Source organism: Chanodichthys erythropterus, chromosome 10, assembly GCF_024489055.1.
Source record: "Chanodichthys erythropterus isolate Z2021 chromosome 10, ASM2448905v1, whole genome shotgun sequence".
Classification (NCBI taxonomy): domain Eukaryota; kingdom Metazoa; phylum Chordata; class Actinopteri; order Cypriniformes; family Xenocyprididae; genus Chanodichthys; species Chanodichthys erythropterus.
The window spans coordinates 36,283,375-36,309,766 of record NC_090230.1 but is presented as its reverse complement, the minus strand read 5'-3'; the positions used below and the strand labels follow the sequence as shown (position 1 = coordinate 36,309,766).

The window sequence follows — 26,392 nt, the reverse complement described above, 5'->3', positions numbered from 1 at the left end:
TATTCTACTTACGGAACGAACGCAGTGCCAGTTCCATTTTTTCCGTAAGCAGAATAGGGAATGCGTAGGACATACAGCGTAAACTTTTTGAAGAATACGAAAATGGCTGATCTTTTTCTAGATAAGACCCTTATTCCTCGTCTGGTATCATTTAAAGGTGCCATAGAATTTAAAATTGAATTTATCTTGGCACAGTTGAATAACAAGAGTTCAGTACATGGAAATGACATACAGTGAGTCTCAAACTCCATTGTTTCCTCCTTCTTATGTAAATTTGATTTTTTTTAAAGACCTCAGAAGAACAGGCGAATCTCAACATAACACCGACTGTTACGTAACAGTCGGGATCATTAATATGTACGCCCCCAATATTTGCATATGCCAGCCCATGTTCAAAGGCATTACACAAGAGCAGGACGTCTGGATCTGTGCACAGCTGAATCATCAGACTAGGTAAGCAAGCAAAGACAATAGTGAAAAATGGCAGATGGAGCGATAATAACTGACATGATCCATGATATCATGATATTTTTAGTAATATTTGTAAATTGTCTTTATAAATGTTTTGTTAGCATGTTGCTAATGTACTGTTAAATGTGGTTTAATCTAATGTGGTTACCATCGTTTCTTACTGTATTCACAGAGACAAGAGTCGTCACTATTTTCATTATTAAACACTTGCAGTCTGTATAATTCATAAACACAACTTCATTCTTTATAAATCTCTCCAACAGTGTGTAATGTTAACTTTAGCCACGGAGCACAGCCTCAAACTCATTCAGAATCAAATGTAAACATCCAAATAAATACTATACTCAAATGATCAGAAGCATGCATGCAGCATGCATGACAAACATTTTGTAAAGATCCATTTGAGGGTTATATTAGCTGTGTGAATTTTGCTTATACACTGTTTTATAGTCGAGAGCTCGGGGGCAGGGAGCGCGAGGATTTAAAGGGGCCGCAGCCTGAATCGGCACATATTTAGTGATGCCCCAAAATAGGCAGTTAAAAAAATTTATTTAAAAAAATCTATGGGGTATTTTGAGCTGAAACTTCACAGACACATTCAGGGGACAAATAATTAAGATTACAATAAAATTGTAGTGTAAAATGTAACAGTAGTATATTGAGTGGAAACTATGGCCATTAAATTTTCCGCCAAAAGTATAATTATATTTGTTTTACAGGTGCAATAACTAAATAAATTAATATGTAATCTCCCTCAAATTGTGTAAGAAGCTTTCAAACATCAATTTGTTATAAGTTATAAGAAACTATGGTGGTCACCATGGTAAATATGTTTTGGTCTTCCTCTCAGAAACAGCAGCTTGTAAACATTACCAAGAGTGCTGTGTAGACAGTCATCTGACATTCACTCAATGCTTTTTAAATAATTAAAATCTTAACATGGCTTCTAAAAAATGCACAGACACAATATTGTGACGCTGTACTTTAAGGCCACACCTATGACATTCTTTATTTCAAAAGCAGAGAATTTTAAAGCCGTCAAGTTACATGACAAAAGGCATTACATACAAATGATCACACACACTCATTATTTACAGATGAACTGATTCTTTTAAAGTGCTTCAATATGTATTAATACAGAGCTCTGTCTACAAAACATTATACAGCTTCATAAACAATATAAAATATTTTGTATAAAGAATATGATAGTGCACTTTTGTTTACTTAGTGAAAATGTGGGGGTCACTTCCACTGAATGTTTTGACCAAAACATTTAATAGATAATAACATGAAAAAGAAAACCAAATACTAATCAAATAATATTAGCAATTCAAATGGGAAAACATGGACAGTGGACAGTAAAAACCTTTAGGGAAAATACTTCTTGAAATATATGTTGAAATAAATCATATGTTATCCGTCACATGGTTAGGTGGATCTGAGGCAAGCCAAATAACAAACATTCATGTTGTCACCATTTAGTGTAAGACATCATAAATCAGGTGTACATAAACCTGATCTTCAGCACAGTAGTGTGATTTAGTGAAAGAAACGATTTGCCCACAACCTTGTATTGCTGTCCATCCCATATTTGTGATTACAGTGCACATTAAACACAAAACCCTCTTCTACAAAACTACTGTCCCTCAAACGGACTTCTTCATTAAGCTCAAGGACATTAAGATGCTGGGGTTCTCCTCCATGACACGGACCAGAAGATTGTCGATATACTGCTCTAATTCACCTATCTTAGAGTCCTTTTGAGAAAGCTGATCCTTCTGCTTTTCCAACAAGTTTACGAGTTCTTCATGGGTTAACTGGGAGTACGGCCCTGAACCTTTAGCCTCTGGGGCCTGAAAGATACATTAAAAGTCAAGTGAGAGGAGCAACATCTTAACCATATCATATTTCAATTCAATGCATAGTAAACGGTTGCAAAATAGAAGATGAGAAACAAAAAGAAAAAAGCTTACACTACCTTCATCTTGACTTGCACGTGTTCTGTAATTGTAGCGGACCTGGAATTGTCTTGGGTCTCTCTGAGGTCTGGCTGCTTGTCAGTGCTGCTCAAGGGTTTCACTGCATGAGGCCTGACAAGAGAAAAAGCTGTAAGACTTACAGGCAGAACTGAGATTACAGGGGTGGAATACAAAGCACTCGATCAGAGAACTCTGCCAGAAGACAATTCTTTAAAAAAAAATCAAAGTAACAAATTTATTGTGCCCTGAATTTATTTGCTTTAAGGTACCTTGTACTTGGAAATAAAGGCTTCAATTTTCACAAAGATGAAAGTGTTCATTTCTGTGGTTTTCAATGATTGGATAACCATTTTAGAGTAAATGTAAAAGGAGAAGGTTCACACTGGGAAATTAAACACCCCATCCATTTCACCTGAAACTCAGCTGAAAACAGTTTATACCATTGCAAACTGTCTTCTTAAGAAAGACCAGTTATGTGGAACATCACATGGAAGTCACCAACAATGAGTAATCTATGGTCCAGAGTCTAATATGAAGTAAACCAATATGCAGATCTTGCAGTCAAGCAATAAGTTACATTAACTTTTTTTGTTGTCTTCCATTGACACTTTAATAAAAAACATCCTAATAATCTCCCTACTTTTGGGGAAATAATCATTACATGATCATTGTAAGACCACATTATAAGACTTTTATGTTACTTGTCTAATTATAAAGAAAAAATGCAGTTGGCCACATGGAATAACTTCAACACCAAGCAAAGGTTTCTGTTGGTATTCAAACACACAAGCAATAAGCAACAATTCAGGCAGGATTTCAGGTGTCCTATTGCGCTATGCGAGGGCCAGCTTCCAACCCCAAATAAAGTGACGTGACGCACGGCCAAGTATGATGACCTATACTCTGAGTTTGTGCTCTGCATTTCACCCATCAAAGTGCACACACACAGAAGTGAGTAGTGAACACACATACCCCGAACACACCCGGAGCATTTTTGCTCCAGCACTAGGGGAGCAATTGGTGGTTAGGTGCCTTGCTCAAGGGCACCTCAGTTGTGGGTAATGAGAATGGAAGAGAGCACATTCACTCCCCCAACCAACACTTCCTGCCTGTACTGAGACTCGAAAACATGACCTACAGATTACAAGACCGACTCTCTCCAACTCTAGGCCACAACTGCCCTACAACACACCTGAACAAGATTATCAAGTTCTCCAATGTTGCTAGAAACTTATAGGACTGCATTTCCTGAAAGCAAGTATACAGACCACTAGTGCCAATAGTTTCTATGATGCTTTTGGAAAATGCAGTTGATGTCAAGTTGAGCTAAACTTTGCAGTACCGTGGCCCTCCAGAAGCAGGACTGGACTCTCCTGAGTTTGGAGAACTTGGTGAACACCATGTCACAATTAATATTCTTGAGCCAAGTTGTTGAGTTTAATAAAGCGTTTCTACTTTTCAGATCATTGTAATACTGCGGTCTTCTACTCTCGAGAGTAAGTGTGTCAAACATTACTTAAAACATTTTCAAATCTCAAGAACTTAGAATTTTAATTAATGGCTAACAGAAACCTACCGATGACATCTGCTACTACTTCTAAAGGTCCCTGGAAGTTCTACGAGAGGCCTCACCTGCAGGGTTTGTAGGCAGGATCACCTGTTCTCTCATGTTCACTTCCATTATTCTGCCCAATGATGGGCTTAACATCAATCGGTGAAACTCTGGCATGCGGCAGAGTCCGGTGCGCTGACCCTTGACCTGCTTCCACTCTCTGAGGAGAATGTTCAGTTTTCATTTGCACTACATTTTTCTTGAAAGCTTGATTCATGATTGGCGATGAGCTTTCCTGGGATGGGGTAAAACATGAGGTTGGTATGCTACTATTAATAGTTAATGACTTGTCTTGATCTTGTCCGGTGGGTTGACTGGTTGACTTCAGTACAGATTCTGGTTGCTGGCTTGTTGAGTTCTGGTTGCTAGCTGGTGCTGAATTGGCAGGAGGCAATGGGGCCCGACTCTTCTTTTTGGAAACAATATCAATATCAGGCAGGACATTTTCAATATTGCACAGAACCTTTCCAAGGATTGGTTCAGACCTGGAAGAAACGTTTTCTCCAAGAGAGTCTAGTTTACACTTTGCTGGCAAATCCCCTTGTCTACTTTCTCTTGAGGAAAGTTCATCAGAGTGTCCAGAATCATGGAATTTGGTGGAAGCCTTTTCAGATACAGGAAGATCATTAGGTTTGCCAGTCGACTGCTTTGAAGACACATCTAAGTGACCAATGCAAGAGTTTGAGGCAGCTCCGTCTTCAATAAGGGATACAGCATGTTCAGTCAAACGGACATTGCGAATGGCTAGGTTGTTGGGTTCAGGTTCAGATGCAGAATTCTTGCGTGATGTTGACTGTAAAGGCTTCGGAGCTGGACCCTTGTTGTGTTTAATTGTTTTGACCTCGGTAGATATAAAAGGGTTGGTTTCTTGTCTGTTACTGGGAGGACTCTGGCTAAGATGTGAAAAACTGGTGTTCCTAAAATTGACTGTGTCAGAAGTCCTTGACTCATCCTGTGAGACTGGGCACACTTTGTCCATCTGGTCTTTTTCCTGCAATCTAGTAGTTCTCCATTCTTCAATATGAAGAGGAGTGGTAGATTGGTCTGCATGTTCGTTTTGCATTTCTTGCCTGTTCTTTGAGACTTCTGGTGGTAAAGGTGCGGGACATTTGTCTTGCCGTAAACTGCAGTCTCCACTATCCTCAGATGCTCTAGATGGAAAACTTTGCATGGTTCTTGGAGGGATGTCTGGTTTTCCCATCTGTGCCTTGTTCTGGGGAGGCATCGGGGCACGTCGTTTCTTCTCTGACCTTTCTGTGACGTTTCCGAGACTGGCAATGCTCTCGGTGTTTCCACAAATGGCATCAGAATCATCTAAGAAGGGGTTGGTGTTTGGCACAGATGCTTGTGAAAAGAAGATTCCAGAAACAGAACTGAAGGAGCAGGATAATGAGAGGGAAGATTAAATCGATCTAACATATCTGCTAAATATCTAAATACATTGTAAGTAAAAAGCCACTTTGCTTTGCTCAATAGCATTCAAAACAATGAAAGCATCAAATACATTAAAACTGACCCTAGTTACTGCCATTGAACACATTCCTGGTGTTACTGAATAAATGTCCTCAATATCCATAAACTTTTTAAAGGTATAGTAAACACCAGAATTAAAATTATGCTATCATTTATTTAACCTTGTCATTCCAAACTTGTTTTGAATGAGTTTATATGGACATTTATTGCATTTGAGCAAAGGTTTCTGAGGAAAAACTCAGATGAAAAATTTGGTCACAGAACGTCCTTGCTTTAACTGCTGCCTTGAAGAGATAACTGGTTTAGATTTAAAGAGCCACCCACAAATCGTGCTGTCTGCTCTCAGTCTCCTACACATTCCAGAACCATTTCATGAAGCCCTCAAGTCTAAACACATGAGTCAGAGAAAAGGAACTGCTTGATCAGCTGTTTTCCAGGGAAACAGATTTCTCCAGTTTCCCGTGGGTTAGACCTCAATTAAATACCACATGAGAGTTAACACAATGAGGGTTAGAGACCCTATAAATAACTGTCAGCATTAAAGCATCTCAGCAGAAATAAACAGATAAGACCACGATAAGAAAGATTCGGTTTATTCAGGTTTGGGAATTTAATTTGGTTAAAAGGTTATTCAACAGTCAGTATGATAATCACCTTCAGAAAATATGATGGAGAAAGACAAATAGAAGTTCTAAATGTCTATACTACACTTGGAGTCCTTGAAAAAGTTTCAAAACAACTGCTTCTCATGCCAGACGTTTTTTGGACGCATACAGACACGCACTCGCACAGAGAGAGAGAGAGAGAGATAGAGAGAGAGAGAGATGACTGCATATTTCATAATGGTGCCAAAAGCTCTTAGGGGACGGTGTTAATCATGGCAGTGTGGTGATATGAATCCTACCACACTGAAATCGAGTCCAAGCATACTAAAGAAACACTGAGAGACATTTCCATGCCTTTAATATTCAAGCTGTGATCACAGGTCATGGATTTGCCTTCCAGCAGAATTGGTAAAAAGGAGATGATTGGAGAATGATTTGAAACAGTTCTGAGAAATGATTAATGGATGAGTTATGAAGAACATGGACTGCCAATGAGCTGCAAAGAAGTCGAGTTGTTAGAGTCTGCCGGATGTCCGTCAAGCCACAAACTTCATGAAAAAGGAGTGCTTCAATTTTGGTTCTGGTAAACAGAAGCTAAATACTTTCAAATGACTGATCAATTTGCTGTCAAGTAAAATTTTATTTTTTAAATTTAGTAGGTTGCTTATTTAAATTTTAGAATGCTATGCACAGTAACATCCCATTTGTCCAAAATCTACCCCACATAGCTGTATATTAAACATCAAAAATGTTCTGATTGGCTGATTTTAAAAGGATTAGTCCTCTTTCAAATAAAATTTCCTGATAGTTTACTCACCCCCATGTCATCCAAGATGTTCATGTCTTTCTTTCATCAGTTGAAAAGAATTGAAGGTTTTTGATGAAAACATTCCAGTATTATTCTCCTTATACTGGACTTCAATGGCTTCCACTGTTGAAGGTCAAAATTACAGTTTCAGTGCAGCTTCAAAGAGCTTTAAACGATCCCAGACGAGGAATAAGGGTCTTTTCTAGTGAAACGATCAGCCATTTTCAAAAAAAAAAAAAAAAAAAACTGTGTATGCTTTATAAACACAAATGATCGCCTTGTACATGCTTCTGCTTTCCGTATTCTTCAAAAAGCTTATGTCGTAAGCCGTAATTTTGACCTTCAACCGTCTGGAGGCCAGTGAAGTCCACTATAAAGGAGAATAATCCTGGAATCTTTATCAAAAACCTTCATTTCTTTTCGACTGAAGAAAGAAAGACATGAACATCTTGGATGACATGGGGCTGAGTAAATTATCAGGAAATATTGGATCATTTGAAAGTGGACTAATCCTTTAACACTTCCTACAGCATTTTGCTTTCACTGAGGACAAATAAGTTGTCATTGTGTTTTGAGGCCTGATTCATGTAACACAAGCATATATTCTTTGTAAATCATTGAAAAAACATTCTTAGGCAACAATTAATATACGATTGGATTCATTAAGGATTTGCATTAAAAATCTGTTCAGGTTTCATGATTAAGGTCAAAAGGGTGTAGTTTAAATACACAAGCTTCTGTGATTTCAGGTAACAAACTGACCTTGGCTTAACTGCAGACACTTTGGTTGAGCGACTGAGGGCTTCAGGTTGAAGAACAGAGTGCTGCTCGAAGGGATTGATGGAGCTCTCGTCTAATGATAGAGGGTCTTCAAAGGGATTGACGGATGGGACGTAGTCCGAGTTAATCTCATCAGGTGCTTTTTTAGTTGTATTCAGTCGAGCACTCCTGGGTTTTATCTCAGGCCGCTGTTCTTTCTCTTTCCTCTGTCTCTCCATTTCTTCTTTCTCTTGCCTGATTCTCTCCTGCTCTGCTTTCTCTTTCAGCTTCCTCTTCTCCTCCTCTTCCTCAGCCATTTTCCTCACCTGCTCCTCTCTCATCCTTTCCTCCATTTTCTCTATCTTCTCTTTTTCCAACCGTAGCCTTTCTTTCCCTTTCATTTCTTTCTCCTCAGTCAGTCTTCTCTCTTCTTCCACTTTCCTTTTCCGCTTTTCCTCTGCTTCCACCTTTTCTGTTTCCTTCCGTCGTCTTTCCTCTTCCTCAGCTCGTCTTTCCATCTCAACATTTCTTATCTCTCCTCTTTTCTGCAGCTTTTCATTCTCAAGTCTTGTTCTCTCCTCTTCCTCCATTTTTCTCAGTTGATCTTCTTCCTTCCTAGCCTTTTCCTCTTCCTCCGTTCTCTTCCTTTTCTCCTCTTTGATCCTCTCCTCTTCAACCTTTCTTCTTTCCTCTTCCTGTTTAATTCTTTCCTGTTCCTTCTTTATTCTGATCATTTCCTCCTGCTCAATCCTTCTCCTTTCCGCTTCCTGTTTCTCTAGCTTCCTCTTCTCTTCCTCTCTCTCCATCCGTTTCCGCTCCTCTTCCCTCTCTATCCTCTTTCTCTCTTCCTCTTTCTCAATTCTTTTCCTCTCCTCTGCCTGTTTCTCTAGCTTCCTCTTCTCTTCCTCCCTCTCCATCCGTTTCCGCTCCTCTTCCCTCTCTATCCTCTTTCTCTCTTCCTCTTTCTCAATTCTTTTCCTCTCCTCTGCCTGTTTCTCTAGCTTCCTCTTCTCTTCCTCTCTCTCCATCCGTTTCCGCTCCTCTTCCCTCTCTATCCTCTTTCTCTCTTCCTCTTTCTCAATTATTTTCCTCTCCTCTGCCTGTTTCTCTAGCTTCCTCTTCTCTTCCTCTCTTTCCAACCGTTTCCTCTCCTCTTCCTTCTCTAATCTCCTTTTTTCCTGTTCTCTCTCAATCCGTTTCCTCTCTTCCTCTTCACCCTGTCTCCTTTCCTCCTCTAGTCTTTTCCTGACTTCCTCTTCCTGTTTCCTTTGTTCCTCTTGTTTTCTGTGCATCTCTTCCACTGAATTCTCTTGAGTTTGCAGATCAGAGTCCATTGAGGTGCTGGAGGTTTTCCTGTCATGACCTCTGCGCAGGTCCTCCATGGACCCATGGCCTGAACTGTTCAGGCTGAAGGTGGAACCAGCTCTGGATCCTCTGGTCTCCGGCTCTTCCGTGTAGACATGACTGCCATTGATGCACACGTTGTTCTGCGGCATGCCCAGTCCAAGAGAGCCGGTACCTTGGGAAACTTTGCTGTCGGAGCTTCCGGTCCGCTTGTGCTTCAGAAATTTAAATTTCTTTTTGCCTTTGAAGATAAAAAGAGGGAAGTCAATAATATTAAAAATTTGCACCAGTTTAAAAATGCTGGCAGACACTGACTTGATTATCGGTATATGTGGCATCACCAGACCAAACTCAATTTAAAATTGAACATTGGTCTGGGGTGTTTGCCATGTATTTCCTACTGTACAAGAGGCGTGATCATTATTCACGCAATTGGATAGTCCTTCAACCAATCAGATCAATGATCCGGGTGACGTACTTTTGCAGAGCGATGCGAAAACTCCAGACAGGTTGAGTTTGTATTGGTTTGTAGCATTGATCAGCGGTTTGCAGAAGTAGCAATGGCATCGAGCGATTTTTGCAGGTTGTGCAAAAAAACGAGCGAGTGGTATTTACACCCAGTCGAGCGATTTGTTTGCTAAACTAAAGAAGTCATTTAGCATCCTTGAGAGGTTAAAGGGAATTGGATTGACGGTCGTGCGAGAGACGTCATCGTGTTATACCCGCCCAGAGCCATAGAAAGAGCTCTGTACCCGCCAATAGCGAGCAAGGTGGATAAGCAAGTCTGTGATTGGTTCCCGCAAAAGTGTAACAGATGCAGCAGAAATGAATGTATGGGTTTCCAGACTGAGTTACCAGGAGAAATCAAATCGCCGGCAGATCTGGCTGGGTTTACCCAGTCTAGTATACATTGTATATCGGTATATTATCGGTAATTTGTCAACACAGTATTCAATTGTTTATGCTCATTTTCCCCACTTTTACATTTACTTTACCTTTGTCATCATCTAACATTTACTTTAAATTACATCATAAACATTAAAATTTACATAAACCCTACCCCCAGGAACACACAACAAAGGGGTTAATTTTGGGCTGTTTTAGAGAAGAGGAAAAGTTGTTGTAGTAGAGTGTTGTTGTCATGTGGTCATTTTACGCCAGGCTGCTCCACAAACAAAGGTCAATTCAACGCTGGATTTGCACAAAATATTAACATGACGGCACATGCTAGTCGATGAGTTGAATCAACTCCACAGCAACTACATAAATTTATCCACTAACCATTCAGAAACGTCCAGTTGCATTCTAAAAGTTGTAACTTCTTCCTGAGTCTCTCCATCAGTGTCAAACTCTGGTTTGAACAATGTTACTGGGAATCGTCAGTTTGGCTGCGTAAGATTCTCCAGCTTTGTTATTGTTAAGCAACTGAAGTGTGAGCTGCTAAAGCTCCACCCTCTTTTGGAAAGTGGGCCGGAAGCAGCAGCTCACTTGCATTTAAAGGGACACACAAAAATGATGTGTTTTTGCTCACACCCAAATATGGGCAAATTTGACAAGCTATAATACATGATCTGTGGGGTATTTTGAGATGAGACTTCACAGGACACTGGGGACACCAGAGACTTATATTACGTCCTGTAAAAGGGGCATTATAGGTCTCCTTTAATATGTAGTGATGCACGATCATGATTTGTCATGGCTGATTCCAATTTTTTTCACAAGCAAACTGGCCGATTCCAATGCCGGTTGCCGACTGGCACATCTTTATTAATATCAGTCAGAATTTTAAATGAATATGACTCGATTCCTAATATCATGGAGAAAAACTTAGTTTTAAATTTTAGAATAAATAAAAAAAAAATATATGATTTGATACCTTCAGGAGACTCTACATTTAGGCCAGACGATCTGCTCAGACTGATGGCCGAGTCTTTTTCAGGCAGGGTGGCGAGCGTGGACATGGACTGGGACATGTTACGGTGCAAACCCGGCTTTGGTGCAAAGAGAGACTTTAGTTTATTCTTCTTTTTTGCTCCAGGGGTGATGTCAGTTTCTTCCTCACCCTCGCTGTCAGTCAGTACCTGTCCAACTGAAGGCACAATGGCAGAAGCAGAATCTGACATCCCATCTTTCTTTTTCCCTTTAAGCTTATCCTTAAACTTGCCAAGCCGTGAGCGTGATTTGTCCGGGCCAGAGAGGTCATACATGCTGGCGGTCAAGTTGTTCTTCATGAACTGAATGTCTAGGAGCACCTCACCCCTGTCTTTGTCAGCCTTTCCGGTCTTGCCCATCAATTTGAACCATCTGTTGAAAACAAATAGGACAGGATGTTTAGTTTCAAGCATTTTTCATTTCCCAGAGTACCCTCATCAAAGAAAAAAAGAAAGCTAGAGGCAAGATTGAGATGAAAGCTATGAGATTATGGAAAGAGACTGGGTTGTAGTGTAGTTACACTTTGCAAAATTGGTCAGAATTGCAAAAATAACAAGGCTGTTGTGCACTCAAAGCTATGGGATTCCAAAGTCTGAGTAGATAGTTTCACGTGATTCTTGACATTCCTCAGCGACTATAAACCAGAATGGCACATCACGGTTCAATGACCTAGACACTGACCTGTCATACTAGTGGAGAACAATGACTTCAGGCTCTAAAAAAAAAACTACTGCATGGGACAGTTGAAATTTAAAAACCTGCATTTTCCTTTTGGGCATCATTAAAATTGGTCTATCAATCTAAAAAACCCAAAAAACAACAACATTGACAACAGCCTTGAGCAAGCCTTTTCTGAGCTGCAATAAGTGATGCATCATGTTTTCCAGGCTGAATGTTGTAGGAAATTAATGACCAAACTGGTGAGCTAACATGACTGTAAGAAACAACAAACTTAGATCCATGAAAAACAGAGGAATAAGATGAGGACACAAGGGTGCTGTAACTGCACACAGGCCTCCTTTTATGGAAAGTTAAGCTTGCAGTAGTGTATAGCTGTGAGAGTGGAGTGGGTGGCTTAGAAAAGCAATTTTGAGAAAGTTCTGTGAATAACATGATACTGATACTCAGGGCAAAAGCACTGGCATATTAGGATGAGGGATGATATGAAACCTTATAATTTTTTCTTTAAAAGGGTTAGTTCACCCAAAAATGAAAATTGTCATAAATTACTCATGCCGCTCCACACCCATAAGACTTTCGCTCATCTTCAGAACACAGATTAAGATATTTTTGATAAAAATCTGATGGCCCGGTGCATTGACAGCAAGAGAATTAACACTTTCAGATACCCAAAAGGTACTAAAGACATATTTAAAATGGTTGATGTGACTACAGTGGTTCAACCTTAATGTTATGAAGTGACGAGAATACTTTGTGTGCCAAAAAAACAAAATAACGACTTTATTCAATAATATCTAGTGATGGGCGATTTCAAAACACTGTATCATGAAGCTTCAAAGCTTTACAAATCTTTTATTTTGAATCAGTGGTTCAGAGCGTGTATCAAACTGCCAAAGTCACGCCCCCCAGTGGTGAAACCTTGAAATTTCATAAAGCTTTAAAGCTTCATGAAGCAGTGTTTTCAAATCCTCCATCACTAGATATTGGTGAATAAAGCACAAAGTATTCTCGTCGCTTCATAACATTAAAGGGTTAGTTCACCCAAAAATGAAAATTCTGTAATTTATCACTCACTCATGTTGTTCCACACCCGTAAGATCTTTGGAACACATAAATGAATCAGTGTATTGAATCAGCTGTTCGGAGCACCAAAGTAACGTGATTTCAGCCGTTTGGCAGTTTGACACACGATCCAAATCATGATTCGATACACTGATTCATTGTGCTCCGATGCTTCATGAAGCTGTGTTTTGAAATTGGACATCACTAAATAAGTGGTTATTTTGTTTTTGTTTTTTTTTGGCGTAACAAAAATATTCTCATCGCTTTATAATATTAATATTGAACCACTGTACTCACATGAACTGATTTAAATATGTTTTTAGTACCTTTATGGATCTTGAGAGAGGAAATGTCATTGCTGGCTATGGATGCCTCATGGAGCCATCGGATTTCAACAAAAATATCTTAATTTGTGTTATGAAGATTAACGAAGGGCTTAAGGGTGTGAAACGGCATGAGGGTAATATATGACAGAATTTTCATTTTTAGGTGAACTAACCCTTTAAGGATGAATCACTGTAATCACATGAATTGTTTTAAATGTGTCTTTAGTTCCTTTCTGGGCATTTGAAAGTGTTAAAGGTGCCCTAGAACATTCTTTCACAAGATGTAATACAAGTCTAAGGTGTCCCCTGAACGTGTCAGTGAAGTTTCAACTCAAAATACCCCATAGATTTTTTAAATTAATTTTCTTAACTGCCTATTTTGGGGCATCATTAACTATGCACTGATTCAGGCTGCGGCCCCTTTAAATCTCGCACTCCCTGCCCTCCCGAGCTCTCGACTATAAAACATTGCATAGACAAAAGTTCACACAGCTAATATAACCCTGAAATGGATCTTTACAAGATGTTCGTCATGCATGCTGCATGCATGGATCGGATCATGTGAGTATAGTATTTATTTGGATGTTAACATTTGATTCTGAATGAGTTTGATGGTGCTCCGTGGCTAAAGCTAACATTACACACTGTTGGAGAGATTTATAAAGAATGAAGTTGTGTTTATGAATTATACAGACTGCAAGTGTTTAATAATGAAAATAGCGACGACTCTCTTGTCTCTGTGAATACAGTAATAAACGATGGTAACCACATTTTAACAGTACATTAGCAACATGCTAACGAAACATTTAGAAAGACAATTTATAAATATCACTAAAAATATCATGTAATCATGGATCATGTGAGTTATTATTGCTCCATCTGCCATTTTTCGCTATTGTTCTTGCTTGCTTACCTAGTCTGATGATTCAGCTGTGCACAGATCCAGACGTTAATACTGGCTGCCCTTGTGTAATGCCTTGAACATGGGCTGGCATATGCAAATATTGGGGGCGTACATATTAATGATCCCGACTGTTACGTAACAGTCAGTGTTATGTTGAGATTCACCTGTTCTTCGGAGGTCTTTTAAACAAATGAGATTTATATAAGAAGGAGGAAGCAATGGAGTTTGAAACTCAACGTATGTCATTTCCATGTACTGAACTCTTGTTATTCAACTATGCAGAGGTAAATTCAATTTTTGATTCTACAGCACCTTTAATTATCTTGCTGGCAATAGAGGCCTGACTGAGCCATCGGATTTTATCAAAAATATCTTCATTTCTGTTCTGAAGATTAACTCTTTAAACAACTTTAATCATTGCAGGAAAACCCCATTTAAAATATGACACAGTGTCTGACATAAGGTTTGGCGATAAAATAATAAAATAAAATCCTAAAGTCTGTATAAATAGTTTCATGTGATTGTTGACATTCTTCAATGGTTATAAACCAGATCAGTATGTTACATTTCAATGATTAAGAGACTCAAGGACACTAGTGGAGAACAACGACTTCAGGGTCTAAAAAAAAAAAAAAAAAAATCTACTCCATAGAAGCATAATGGTCTCAAATGAAAGTGCATTCTGAAATTAAAATCTGCATTTTAGACAAAACATAAAATAACATAAAAAACATAAAATATGACACACAGTGCCTGATTTCAGGGTTTGGAAATGATATGAAACGAAATGCTGGGATAATTGTCTTGTTTTCTTATAAGGTCTAGGGGGGGAAATGAACTGGTGATGATCACAGAACTTATAGTCTCAATTCAATTCAATATAGTCTCGATTCAAAAACCATGTACCGTTTTGTCTCTCAATCAGCCTCTTCAACAGCAGTTGCTACTTTAAGTGTTTATGATGACAGAACATGCACTGGACACAGTGAGTAATGAAATTATTATGCTATGGAGAAAATAACATGTTTGGGCGTGTATTTAAATGACTCTGTGGCTATCTGATGAATAATACTGTGATGACTCTCAGGCTAAATATAGCATCTAGGATTATTAGTGAATGAACTCTGCCGCCGCCTACACCTCAACAACATTTAGCTCCATTACACAGCGCATCTATGTCAAAAGAATAACGTACTGGCTAGTAGGAATGGACAATATTGCTAAAAAATAAATAAATAAATAAATAAATAAATCAGTTTTACCAAGATATTTATATATTTCCTCTGTTATGGCCCAAAGAGCTGTGGGGTTTTTTTTGTTTTTTTTTTTAATCAGAGAGATCGTAATCAATATACACTGTAATTGTTACCAACAAGCAGAAGTGAAACAAGTAAAACAGACCCAGAGTACTCCAATTTAGTTTTGTAAAAATAAAGTCTTGTTTTGTTACATTGTTAACAAATGTATTGCTCATTGCTAGTTCATGTTAGCTAATACATTAACTAATGTTAACAAATGAGACCTTATTGTAAAGCGTTACCAATAATTTTGTACTGACAAAAAAAGCAATATTGAATATGCTATAAAGATTTTATCACCAGGCTTTTAATGTCTTCACATTTCTGAAACGGCATAGTTTTAATGATTACTACATGTAAATAATCTAATATTTCACACTGCAGAGTTTTGACTTTACTAGACATTATACTAAGAGCCTGAATAACTGAAATCATGGTGTAAAACAGGAATTTCAGGGCGTTAAACAGAAGTGGTTAAAGGGATGGTAACTAGAAAGTTGCTGAATCAAGTTCTGGAGAGACTGAACCATAAGCAATTACAATTATGCCCTTAAACAATAAATGTTGCTAAACCATATTTCCTTAAAGCCAATTTCACAATGACAAGAGAAACGGCTTTGCACATCTAGGACACAACATGACACAACATGTTCTGACAACACCTCACACCCCTAAAAACGCACTGATGCAAACACAGTTCCTGATGATATGATGTCATTCAGACCGCTGTGAACTGCACACGAGCTGCATTAAAGGGATAGCTCACCCTCATGTTGTTCCAAACCTGCATGAGTTTGTTTCATCTGTTGAACACAAAAGAAGATTTTTTTGAAGAATGTTGGTCACCAGACAGTTGATGGTATTGACTTCCATAGTAGGAGAAAAATACTATGGCTACGGTCAACTGTTTGGTTACCAACATTCTTCATAATATGTTCTCATGTTCAGCAGAGGAAAGAAACTCATACAGGTTTGGAACAACTTGAGGGTGAGTTAATGACAGAATTTTTATTTTGGGTGAACTTTCCCTTTAAGATCTGATCACAGAAGGGAAGTTGCAACAGGGTGTTGCCTTGTTTGAGAGGGTTTTTTTGGTGAGAGCTTTTAGATAAGCTGTTATCTAGTAAAGAATTAACCTAACATGAAAATTAGCTATTTTTTAAACAAATTAAAAGTCTGCCCCCTCCAAACAAGCAAATACTTAAATCATGCAATGTCATCATTTTAACATAATATATTGAACTATTTACTTTTGATGTTACATCATGATTTCCCCATTACAAAAAAATATTCTCAATTTTCCTCATAAAATGAAATTACTCTTGAAATTAAATATATTTAGCTATCATTAGTTATTACAAATTTAGTTTTTGTAGTACTTAAACTTAACAAAAATGAGAAATGTTACCTTATTTCATTTCGGTTATTGTTTATTTGATGTCATTTTTTTTATAGTTTAACTGCAATAAAGTCAAAGAAGTTACAAAATTGACTTTCTACATCATGGCAGGAAGAAAACTAAATTTTCTTCAATTTTCTCACATTTCACGTTGTCAAGCTCAACCATACAGTACAGGAAAAGGTGATCAAACATATTTTCCATTAATTTGTGTGAAATACACATTTATCAAACCAACATTTGATAAAGTTGCGAATATAGCAAATATAATATACTGTCATTTATTGCAAATTAAAACATGCTCATGTGATTGTTTACAAGATTAATAGTGCAAGATTCAGTTTTGTTCCCTACTTATGGAAAGTGTCAGTTAAGGTAATAAACTAAATAAGGAAAGTTCTTGATAAACTCAACTGTTTTGCCCTGAAATATCCTCAATACCAGCTGTGCTCTGACAGGAAGTACAAGTAGCATCAGATGAATCAGCACTGGATCTCTCATTGTTCCAGCGTATCTCTCAGCAGCTCGACTTCCTGTATGTGCCAGCGCGCTGATAAGGCTGTTGAGCGACAGGACAGTTTTATAGCACACAGCAGCACAGGAACATTGCCAGCGGTGGCAAAATATGAAGAGTTCTTCACTTTGTTATAAGATATTTAACAAATTATCTATGATGCTCAGATAATTCGACATTTTGTCATGTGACAAAAACACGATACCTTATAGGAATTTATTAATATTTCCAAACTGGCAAAATATCACGATCCAAGGTTTTAAATAACTTAGTCGATTTTCAACCCACTTTGTTGCTGCAATAGTTGTATTATATATTTATATAAACAATGATTTCTTGTTCTCAATGTTACCAGGACAGAGAAATTCACATTTATTTGTCAGCAAAAATCCAACAGATGACACGAAAAACGCTAGTTTGAAATGTTCACAGAGTATTTTATGATTTTCGGTCATGGCGTTCTCTCTGTATTTAGGATTATTGAAAGTCTTTAGTCACTGCCTGCCTACAATACACTGGATCCTTCACTGGAAACTGAAAGTAACTCATTCCGGTGAAATGCTTGCTCTTTGAATTCTTGCACCATTATGACTAAAAGTTTGAAAAGAAGTATTTCCTACTAAAGCAAGTGATATTTGACTCCGTTAAACTTATCCATAGAAAACTTGGACGGCAACATGCCCAGTTTTCCTACTCATTTGGCAAAAGGGAAGACAACTGCTTTATTTTTCTTTGTTTTCTCTAGTCTGGTGGCACTGATTTTAATTTTTTTTCTTCACCTTTCTACTGCATAGGCGGCCAACTAAACCGGATAACAAAAAACATGCCAGCATGAAATGTTGACTACAAACACAGAGGTTTTTCAGATTGTCCATCGAGTTGTTCTCTCTGTCTACTTACGATTTTTTACAGTCTTTAGCCATTGCCTACAATGTGCTGGATCACTGGAAACCTAAAGTAATTCACACCTGATAAACGTTTACTCTTTAAATCCTTGCACCCGGGAACAAAACAAGGTGAAACACCATTATAGTTAAAAGTTTGCTAAGAAGTATTTCCTACTAAAGCAAGGTGGTATTTGACTCTGGTAAGTGTATCCATAGCAGACTGGTGGGAGTGGCCTTGGATGGCAATATGCCAAGTGCATTATGGGTGTTGAAATTTTCCTACCTATTTGGCAAAAGGGAAGACAACAGCCCGTTTTCTTTGTTTTCTCTAGTCAGGACAGGTACAGAACCGATTTCAATTCTTTTCACCTTTCTACTGCATTGACAGCCAAGTTTTATTGAAAGCCCATTTTGCCAGTGGTGAAGTGACCCTTTAAGTTTTCTTAACTTTGAATTATTTCTGACATTAAATTTAACTTTATGCAAAACCTGTAATATTCGAAGGAGAAAAGACGACAACAGACTGCCAACGACGGAAATTTTCTTAGCAGTCGGAGAAGACGTGTTCCCATTCTGCCTCAAATCAAGAAATAGTTACCGTGTCAGTTTATCAGTGGATGAGGTCACGCAGAAAGGAATGGTTGATGCCTTTTGGGAGCTTCTGTATTAGCATGAGGCATTTAGCATATTTTAGGCATATCTTCTGAAGCATCCTCTATATGTGTGACAGAGAAAACTTTCTTCACTTTGAAGTCTGAAGCAGTTGACAAGCCTTGACTTTATGCCACGCTAACAGAAATTGAGTTATCAGGCAATATAACGTATGTCATAGCCTGAGAGAGAACTAGGGCGCAAACAGAACAATCAGACTCCAGAAAAGGGGATGTTAAATATTTCTCAAAAATATAGTTATGTAAATAACTGCACAATATAATCTGAGTGTAAGAGTAAAGGTGCACAGAAGTGTGAGTTACACTGCACATTTTAATACATTTTGAAGGTTCTGAGGGTGTTAAAACACATACACTACCATTTAAAGTGTAGGGTTGGTAAGGCTTTTTAAAGGTTTTGTCTCTTATGTTCAACAAAGCTGCACTTATTTAAATCAATAATACAGTAAAACAGCAATATTATGAAATATTTTTAAATCTAATTTATTCTTGTGATGTAAAGCTGAATTTTCAACATCATTACACTCTAAAAAATGCTGGGTCAAAAACAACCCAAGTTGGGTTGAAAATGATCAAACCCAGCGAATGGGTTGTTTTAACCCAGCAGTTTGCCCAAGCTGCTGGGTAGTTATATTTAACGAAATTATTGTTTAAAAATTACTGTATTGCTTGTTTAAAATGAACCCAAAATATGTTGGAAATCAACATTTATTAATATGCTTAATAAGTTCACATTTATTAATGTTTAATGAATAATAAACAAACATTTATTAAATAGCTTATTAATAAATTTTCACTGTTTGATTATTATTGTAATTATGTGTCTGATTTTAATTTCCAACCTATTTCGGGTTCATTTTAAGCTAGCCATGTAGTAATTTTTAAAGGTGCCCTAGAACGAGTTTTTACAAGAGGTAATATAAGTCTAAGGTGTCCCCTGAATGTGTCTGAACTTTCAGCTCCAAATACCTCATTAATTTAATTAATTTTTTTAACTGCCTATTTTGGGGCATCATTAACTATGCACCGATTCAGCGCGCGGCCCCTTTAAATCGTGCGCTCCCTGTTCCCCCCCTCCCACCACCCCGGGCACTTTCCCGGTGGGCCGACGTGCTTTTTGGGGCAAAAAATAAATAAATAAATAAATTAAAGTGAAAGTGGTAGGCCTAGATCTGCGGCCCAATACTTTTTCAATAAGTAGTAAAGCAATACAAACGCAAATGGGCGTTTTAAGTTTAGAAACATTTTGAGTCACCCCTCCCTTGCCTCAGAGTGGTTTGGTCCACTGCGCACGTCACACTCGCTTGTGTGTAGATTCTGTAGAAGTCCGGCGGCGCCGGTGGGAGAGAACAGTTCTAGACAGATGAGTTCCAGTAAGTCGGCTGTCAAGGCTATTTTATTCAAAAACATCCGATGAAGTGATTATTTTCTCTTTAATGCTGATGGTGCTGAGTAATTAGTCATAACAACAACAACAAAAAAAGATAATAATTGATGATTTTTTTCCCGTGAGTCAGCTATTTTAGCGATTATAATGTTACCTAGCTTGTTGGATATGTCACCCACACCAACAACAATTAACATTGTGATAAGAATATGTAAACCGTAATAAGGCTAATAGATTTACTGTTGTGTTGGGTTATGCTCAGTGTGTATTCATCGTATTTTGGTGACTTGGTTGTTATATAACTTAGTCATGAAATATATATATATATATATATAAAAAGCAGAAGGACAGCTGGTATTTGATCTTATGTGGTGGTGGGCCGGTCTGGGCCAAAATGCCAGGGCCGATTTTTGGTCCCAGTCCATCCCTGTTCGTCATGCATACTTCATGCATGCGTTGGATCATGTGAGTATAGTATTTATTTGGATGTTAACATTTGATTCTGAATGAGTTTGATAGTGCTCCGTGGCTAAAGCTAACATTACACACTGTTGGAGAGATTTATAAAGAATGAAGTTGTGTTTATGAATTATACAGACTGCAAGTGTTTAAAAATGAAAATAGATAAATTCACACACACTGCAGTAAATTCAATTTTTGATTCTATGGCACCTTTAAACAAACTGCCCAGCAGGTTGGGCAAACATTTAACCCAACTGCTGGGTTTGTCCATTTTCAACCCAACTTGGGTTGTTTTTAACCCAGCATTTTTTAGAGTGTACTTCAGTCTTCAGTGTCACATGATCCTTTAGAAATAATTTTAATATGCTGATAAAGAAACGCTTATCAACTTGCATGCTTTTATGAAAGCTTCACATTTATGGTTTTAAATCCTGCAAAAATTGGCCCCATTCAACCTCTATACTTTTTAACAGGAAGGACAAGTTATGTAAAAATCAATTAATTTTGTGGAAGTCACAAATGCTGGCAATTTTTGCTCAACTTGAACTGAATTTTGAATTACCAAATAACATTTTCCAGTGATAACACCCTGTTGATGTCAGCCACAAGATTGGCAAACTTCCAATCACCGTCAGAACGGCAGATCGGTTTGCAAGAAAAACCCGAGGTCCAGTTTCATATGAGAGTCAGCTTACTTTGAGACACCTGACTGTGTTTCTGGTTCCTCTGACCTGGGGGAACAGCAGCCCACGCTGGAACAGGACGAGATATGACTTACTTAGCATAACAAGCTCTATCACATGACAACAGGAAACGACTCAGTCAGACCCAAAAGAACCCAATAGAAAACAAGCTCTCATGAGGCCTAGTTAATTAGAAATAAGCTTTCATTCTGACTCAACAGTGAGCTGAACTTATAGAGCAAAATAATTATTCGGCAGAAGGCCAGACGAGCGTTGGCTGCCTTTGTGCACGAGATTGAATTAGGTCTCGTAATGAAAATGACCAGGCGAACTATAATCAAAAGCTTTGAGCAAGCAAACAATGAAAGTCATTCAGCAAGCAGGTGAAGAAAAACAAGCTCTTTAAAGCAAGCTCTTCAAATCCAAGGTCTGAACGCTGTGATGGATTTGTGTGCCGCTTTGTAAATTTCAGTTGCCATTTTGCCGTGACTGATGTTACAATGATGTCTAGAGCTAAACTAATTTATTCATGAATTCTGTGCATAATGTACACCGTGTGGCTCTGGATTACAGCGAGATGGAATAACCGCCAGATTTCCACCAACCTTCAACAAACATTCCAATGGAATTTCCATCATAATTTAGTAACAATCCTAACAGGCTCAAACAAAAATCGCGAACAGTACGATCCCACTGGATAAACTGAAATTCTGAACAAATTAACCAAAAGAGGAATTTCTATCCAACAAGTTATTATTTGTTTGATCTTATTTAGATCTCATTTCCACATTCCATTAGCATTCATTTAGGATTTTCTTATCCTTAAAAGAAACCATCTTATGTAAATATAAAAGACTTGATTCATTGTCAGTTGTCTGTCCCATTTCAGGTTAAGGGGAATTAAAAAAAATGTTCCCTTCGGTCTACCATGACCAAGAGCATGAGAATTTAAAGCACAGCGCATTATTTCCAGCCACATAAGGAAGATTAAGTGGATAACATAATATGTCCACATAAGGAGATCCCTCAACACAGAAGTATTCTTGTGAAATACCATTGAAATACTAACAAGAAGCAGAGAAAAGTTAGATGCAGATGAGAAATGCCTTAGTTTGTCAGAAGGATATCCAGATATCCTCTGCCAAATGTGTGTTGTGGATATATAGTGTTATATATATATATAGATATATATATATATATATATATATATATATATATATATATAATACATTATATATATATATATATATATGAAATGTTTTAGTGTGTAATACATTGCATGTGACGCATCAGAACATAAGAATGCACAAGTCATCAGGATACATGTAAAGTCACGTTCACTCACTCTGTTTTATTACGGGATTTATTGTCCTGGAGTTCCAGGAGGTTGATGGTCGCCTGACCGAGCATTTTATCGGGTCCCATCAGAGCCTTGTGCATCACACACACCTGTAGGGTACAGCGCTCCGCGTTACCGGGGTGAAAGAGCGGCAGGTCGAACGCGGCCTCCTCTTTCCACACCGGCGCGACGCTCTTCTCGGCCACCGAGGTGGAGAACTTATCCTTGGCCACCTGCATGATGGCGTACGCGTCGTTGGTGCCATTTTTCCCCTTGATCCGCAACCCCCTCGCCTGGAGCACCGTTACCTGCACGCTGGTAGGATACCACTGCTGGCTCTGCTCTGCCAGAGACATTTCTGTGAGAACCTAACCCGTTTCAGTTGGAACTGAAAACTCAATAGGACGCACGAGCCGTCCTGCCCAACGAGAAGTGTCTATGTGTCAAAGGTCCGGTAATGTTTCGCTGGAAAAGTTTCACCTTGTCCAGTGAAGCAACAAGTGAGCGTCACTCTGAGGCCACGCCCCACACGCGTTTTCACAGATGGAGCAACTGCGTGTGGGCGTGGTCTGTTGTGACGCAACGAACAACTGTTGCTTTGGGTAGAGCTGTGGATTAGAGCAGTGCCTGGAAACAATCTCTGAAAAATGCTTCATCTTTGTGCTTCTTTACGACTAATATATATATATATATATATATATATATATATATATATATATTTATATATATATCATTTTGATTACTAAGGAAAACTAAGGAACATTTATGGAGTGTTTCCATAAGATTTTATTTACATGACTAGGCCAAAATGCAACTTGTTGTAAACATAAAAAAGAAATCTAAAAATAAAAAAGATTAACATCACGCGCAGATCTTGTGTTTGGGAGTTGGGACCCATAAATGGAGCATTGTTTTTTGTTTCACAGGAGTTGGAAAATACTCAGAAACATGCTTCCTTTAGTGAAGCACTGATGTTTCATGAACAAATGTGCACACATAAGTGCCCAGCAGCGACTTTTGTCTTTTGTAGCTTTTAATAGCTAATTCTACGATGCTCCTTTCAATTATGACAATTTAATAGAGATGTGTAATTAAAATGTCCCATGACTAAATTTAGACATTTGAGAACTGTACTGCTCTGTGATACAAAGATATAATTATACTAAGTGTCATGCTGGCAGTGACCAGTTCTCATTGTTCATGAAAAAAGAAATACAAATGAACATGATCTAGTTGTCTTCTTATTGCAAAAGAGATTTAAAACTAAAAAGAAAGACTTTTCTGCAAAAAACACAGTCCGCACGCTGATATATAGAGCAAACCAAGAGATATAAGCCATTTAAAAGATTAGTTCACTTCAGAATTAAAATTCCCTGATCATTTACTCACCCCCATGTCATCCATGATGTTTATGTCTTGCTTTTGTCAGTCGAAAAGAAATTATGTTTTTTGAGGATTTTTCTCCATATAGTGGACTTCAACAGTTACCAAGGGGTTGAGGTCCAAATTGTAGTTTCAGTGGAACTTCAAAGGACTCTACATATGAGGAATAAGAGTCTTATCTGGTGAAACGATCAATCATTTTCTAAAAAAAAAAAAAAAAAAAAATAATTACATATTTTTTAACCACAAATGCTCATCTTGCACTGCTCTGCGATGAGCCACGCATTACGTAATCACGTTGGAAAGGTCACGCGTGATGTATGCGGAAGTGCCGAGTAGTTTACAAGTGTTTACAAAACATGCAAAGTCAAATGCCCTTTTGAGGTAAATCAGTTTTTGGCCCTACTGTAGTACTTACGTCAAGCATGACCTTTCCAGCGTGATTATGTAATGCGTGGCACATCGCAGAGCAGTGCAATATAAAAGTGCAAGTGTAGAATTTTTATTATTTTTTTTAAGAAAATGACTGATCGTTTCGCTAGGTATTCCTCATCTGGGATCTTGTAGAGCTCTTTGAAACTGACATTTGGACCTTCAACCAGTTGGTAACTGTTGAAGTCCACTATATAGAGAAAAATCCTGGAATGTTTTCCTCAGAAACCATAAATTCTTTTGGACTGGAGAAAGAAAGACAGGAACATCTTGGATGACATGTGGGTGAGTAAATGATCAGGAAATTTTAATTCTGAAGTGAACTAATCCTTTAAGATACTGAAACAAAAACTCCACCCTGATTATTCAAAATAAAGTTTTACAATGAACTAAATAGAGATAGATTCAACAAAAACAAATTTTTCAACATGTATTTTCCTGTTTATTACTGTGTGATTGTGCTTTTGAAACAATCTGTATTAAGTGCTATATAAATAACTCTGACTTGATTCATAATTTATAATTGTATATTAATTTGATGTTTTTCTACAAAACACCAGGTATTAACACAACATCACCATCATACATTACTGATGAATCTTCATTGTCATTCAGCTTTAACCTATAAACATGATGGGAACAAACACCATGTTCCTTTGTGAGGATAATGCGTGCTTGTATTGTTCCCGAAACCCGTCGTTCAAGGCCGTCATAGTTCTGCATGGGGAGTGGAAGTCAACAGGGCACGTCCCTTTAACTCTTTATCATTGTATTCTTTTACATCATAAAATGAGGTCAGACTGCAGGCTATGGTGGTGAACTGCTATTCATGCTACAGCAGCACACGTACATTCTTAACTAAAAAAAGCATCTTTGTAATGCCACACTCTTTTTTCTAAGTTATGGCCATGGGATGCGCTCCAATTATGTCATCTCTTCCACAAAGATGTCAGACATTAATTGAAAGCGTAATTTTATCATTCAGTCACAGACTGCATGTATTGAATTACTGTAATGCAATAGTGAATTATGAGAAAATACTGCCCTCTAGAGAGGACTAAGAACACACGCATAAGGAATAAATCAACCATAAATCAAAATTGTCATCATGTACTCACTCATACAGTGAAAGTGAATGGTGACCACAGCTGTCAGATGGCAGGACTTTTAATGAATACAACTTTTCAGTGTGTTCTCACACAAAGCTACTGTATGGCTGAAGATTTCAGGACATTTATGATGCTTTTATTGTGTGTTGTTGTTTTTGGAGCTTGATAACGTCCACTTTCATTGTTCTGTTGAGTAGAATTTTAGGAGAATTTTCATTTTTGGTGATCTTTAGATTACAAAAAAAATATTTAAAGATTACTTTGTAATATTTGCCACTATTATAAAAGTTTTAGAGCAACTGTATTTTCATGAGCATCATTAAAAACATGTTCTGTGAAATAAACTTGCTAAAAACCAGGCTTATTGCTAACTAAAACTGAAACTAAAACCTTAAAAAAATCATTATTTGAAATAAAATACATAAAAATAATAATTAAAAATATTAATTAAATACATAAAATTAAATAAATACTATTATAAGTAAAATAAAAATAAATAAATAAATAAAACAAACTTTTATTTCAGCTCGCTGCCTATTTAGTTTAGCTTGATGTACTAAAAACTAAAAATGAAATAAAAATAAATAAATTCTATTTATAGATATTTAAATGTCAAATAAAAAAATAAACAAAAAACACAAACTTTAACTGAAATCAAAATGAAAACTAATAAAAATGAATACAAATTATATATACATTTAAAAACGACACAAAATTACTAAAATTAAAATAAAAACAGAAAAATAAATATGAAAACTGTTTCAAAATATGAATAAAAACTATAACTAAAATTAAAATGAAAAATTGAAATTATAAAAATAAAACCTGGCTACAATTATTAATAAAAACTATAATAGCATCTCAGTGATACT

At 37.5% G+C, this 26,392-nt stretch overlaps 1 protein-coding gene across 2 annotated transcripts; it reads right to left on the bottom strand.

The window, feature by feature from the left end:
* Positions 1-1,425: 1,425 nt before the first annotated feature.
* rab11fip1b (RAB11 family interacting protein 1 (class I) b) lies at positions 1,426-23,110 on the bottom strand. Of its 2 annotated transcripts, XM_067397574.1 has the most exons (6): positions 22,603-23,110; positions 10,928-11,355; positions 7,711-9,292; positions 4,083-5,435; positions 2,450-2,561; positions 1,426-2,324 (listed from the first exon to the last, which is right to left on the bottom strand). In XM_067397574.1, exons 1-6 carry the CDS (start codon positions 22,950-22,952, stop codon positions 2,118-2,120), a joined length of 4,032 nt encoding a protein of 1,343 aa, XP_067253675.1. In that variant the 5' UTR covers positions 22,953-23,110; the 3' UTR covers positions 1,426-2,117. The 2 variants fall into 2 exon arrangements, with proteins under 2 accessions (XP_067253675.1, XP_067253676.1); XM_067397575.1 differs by lacking the exon at positions 4,083-5,435 and having other exon boundaries at positions 1,428-2,324; positions 22,603-23,098.
* Between the last annotated feature and the right edge of the window lie 3,282 nt (positions 23,111-26,392).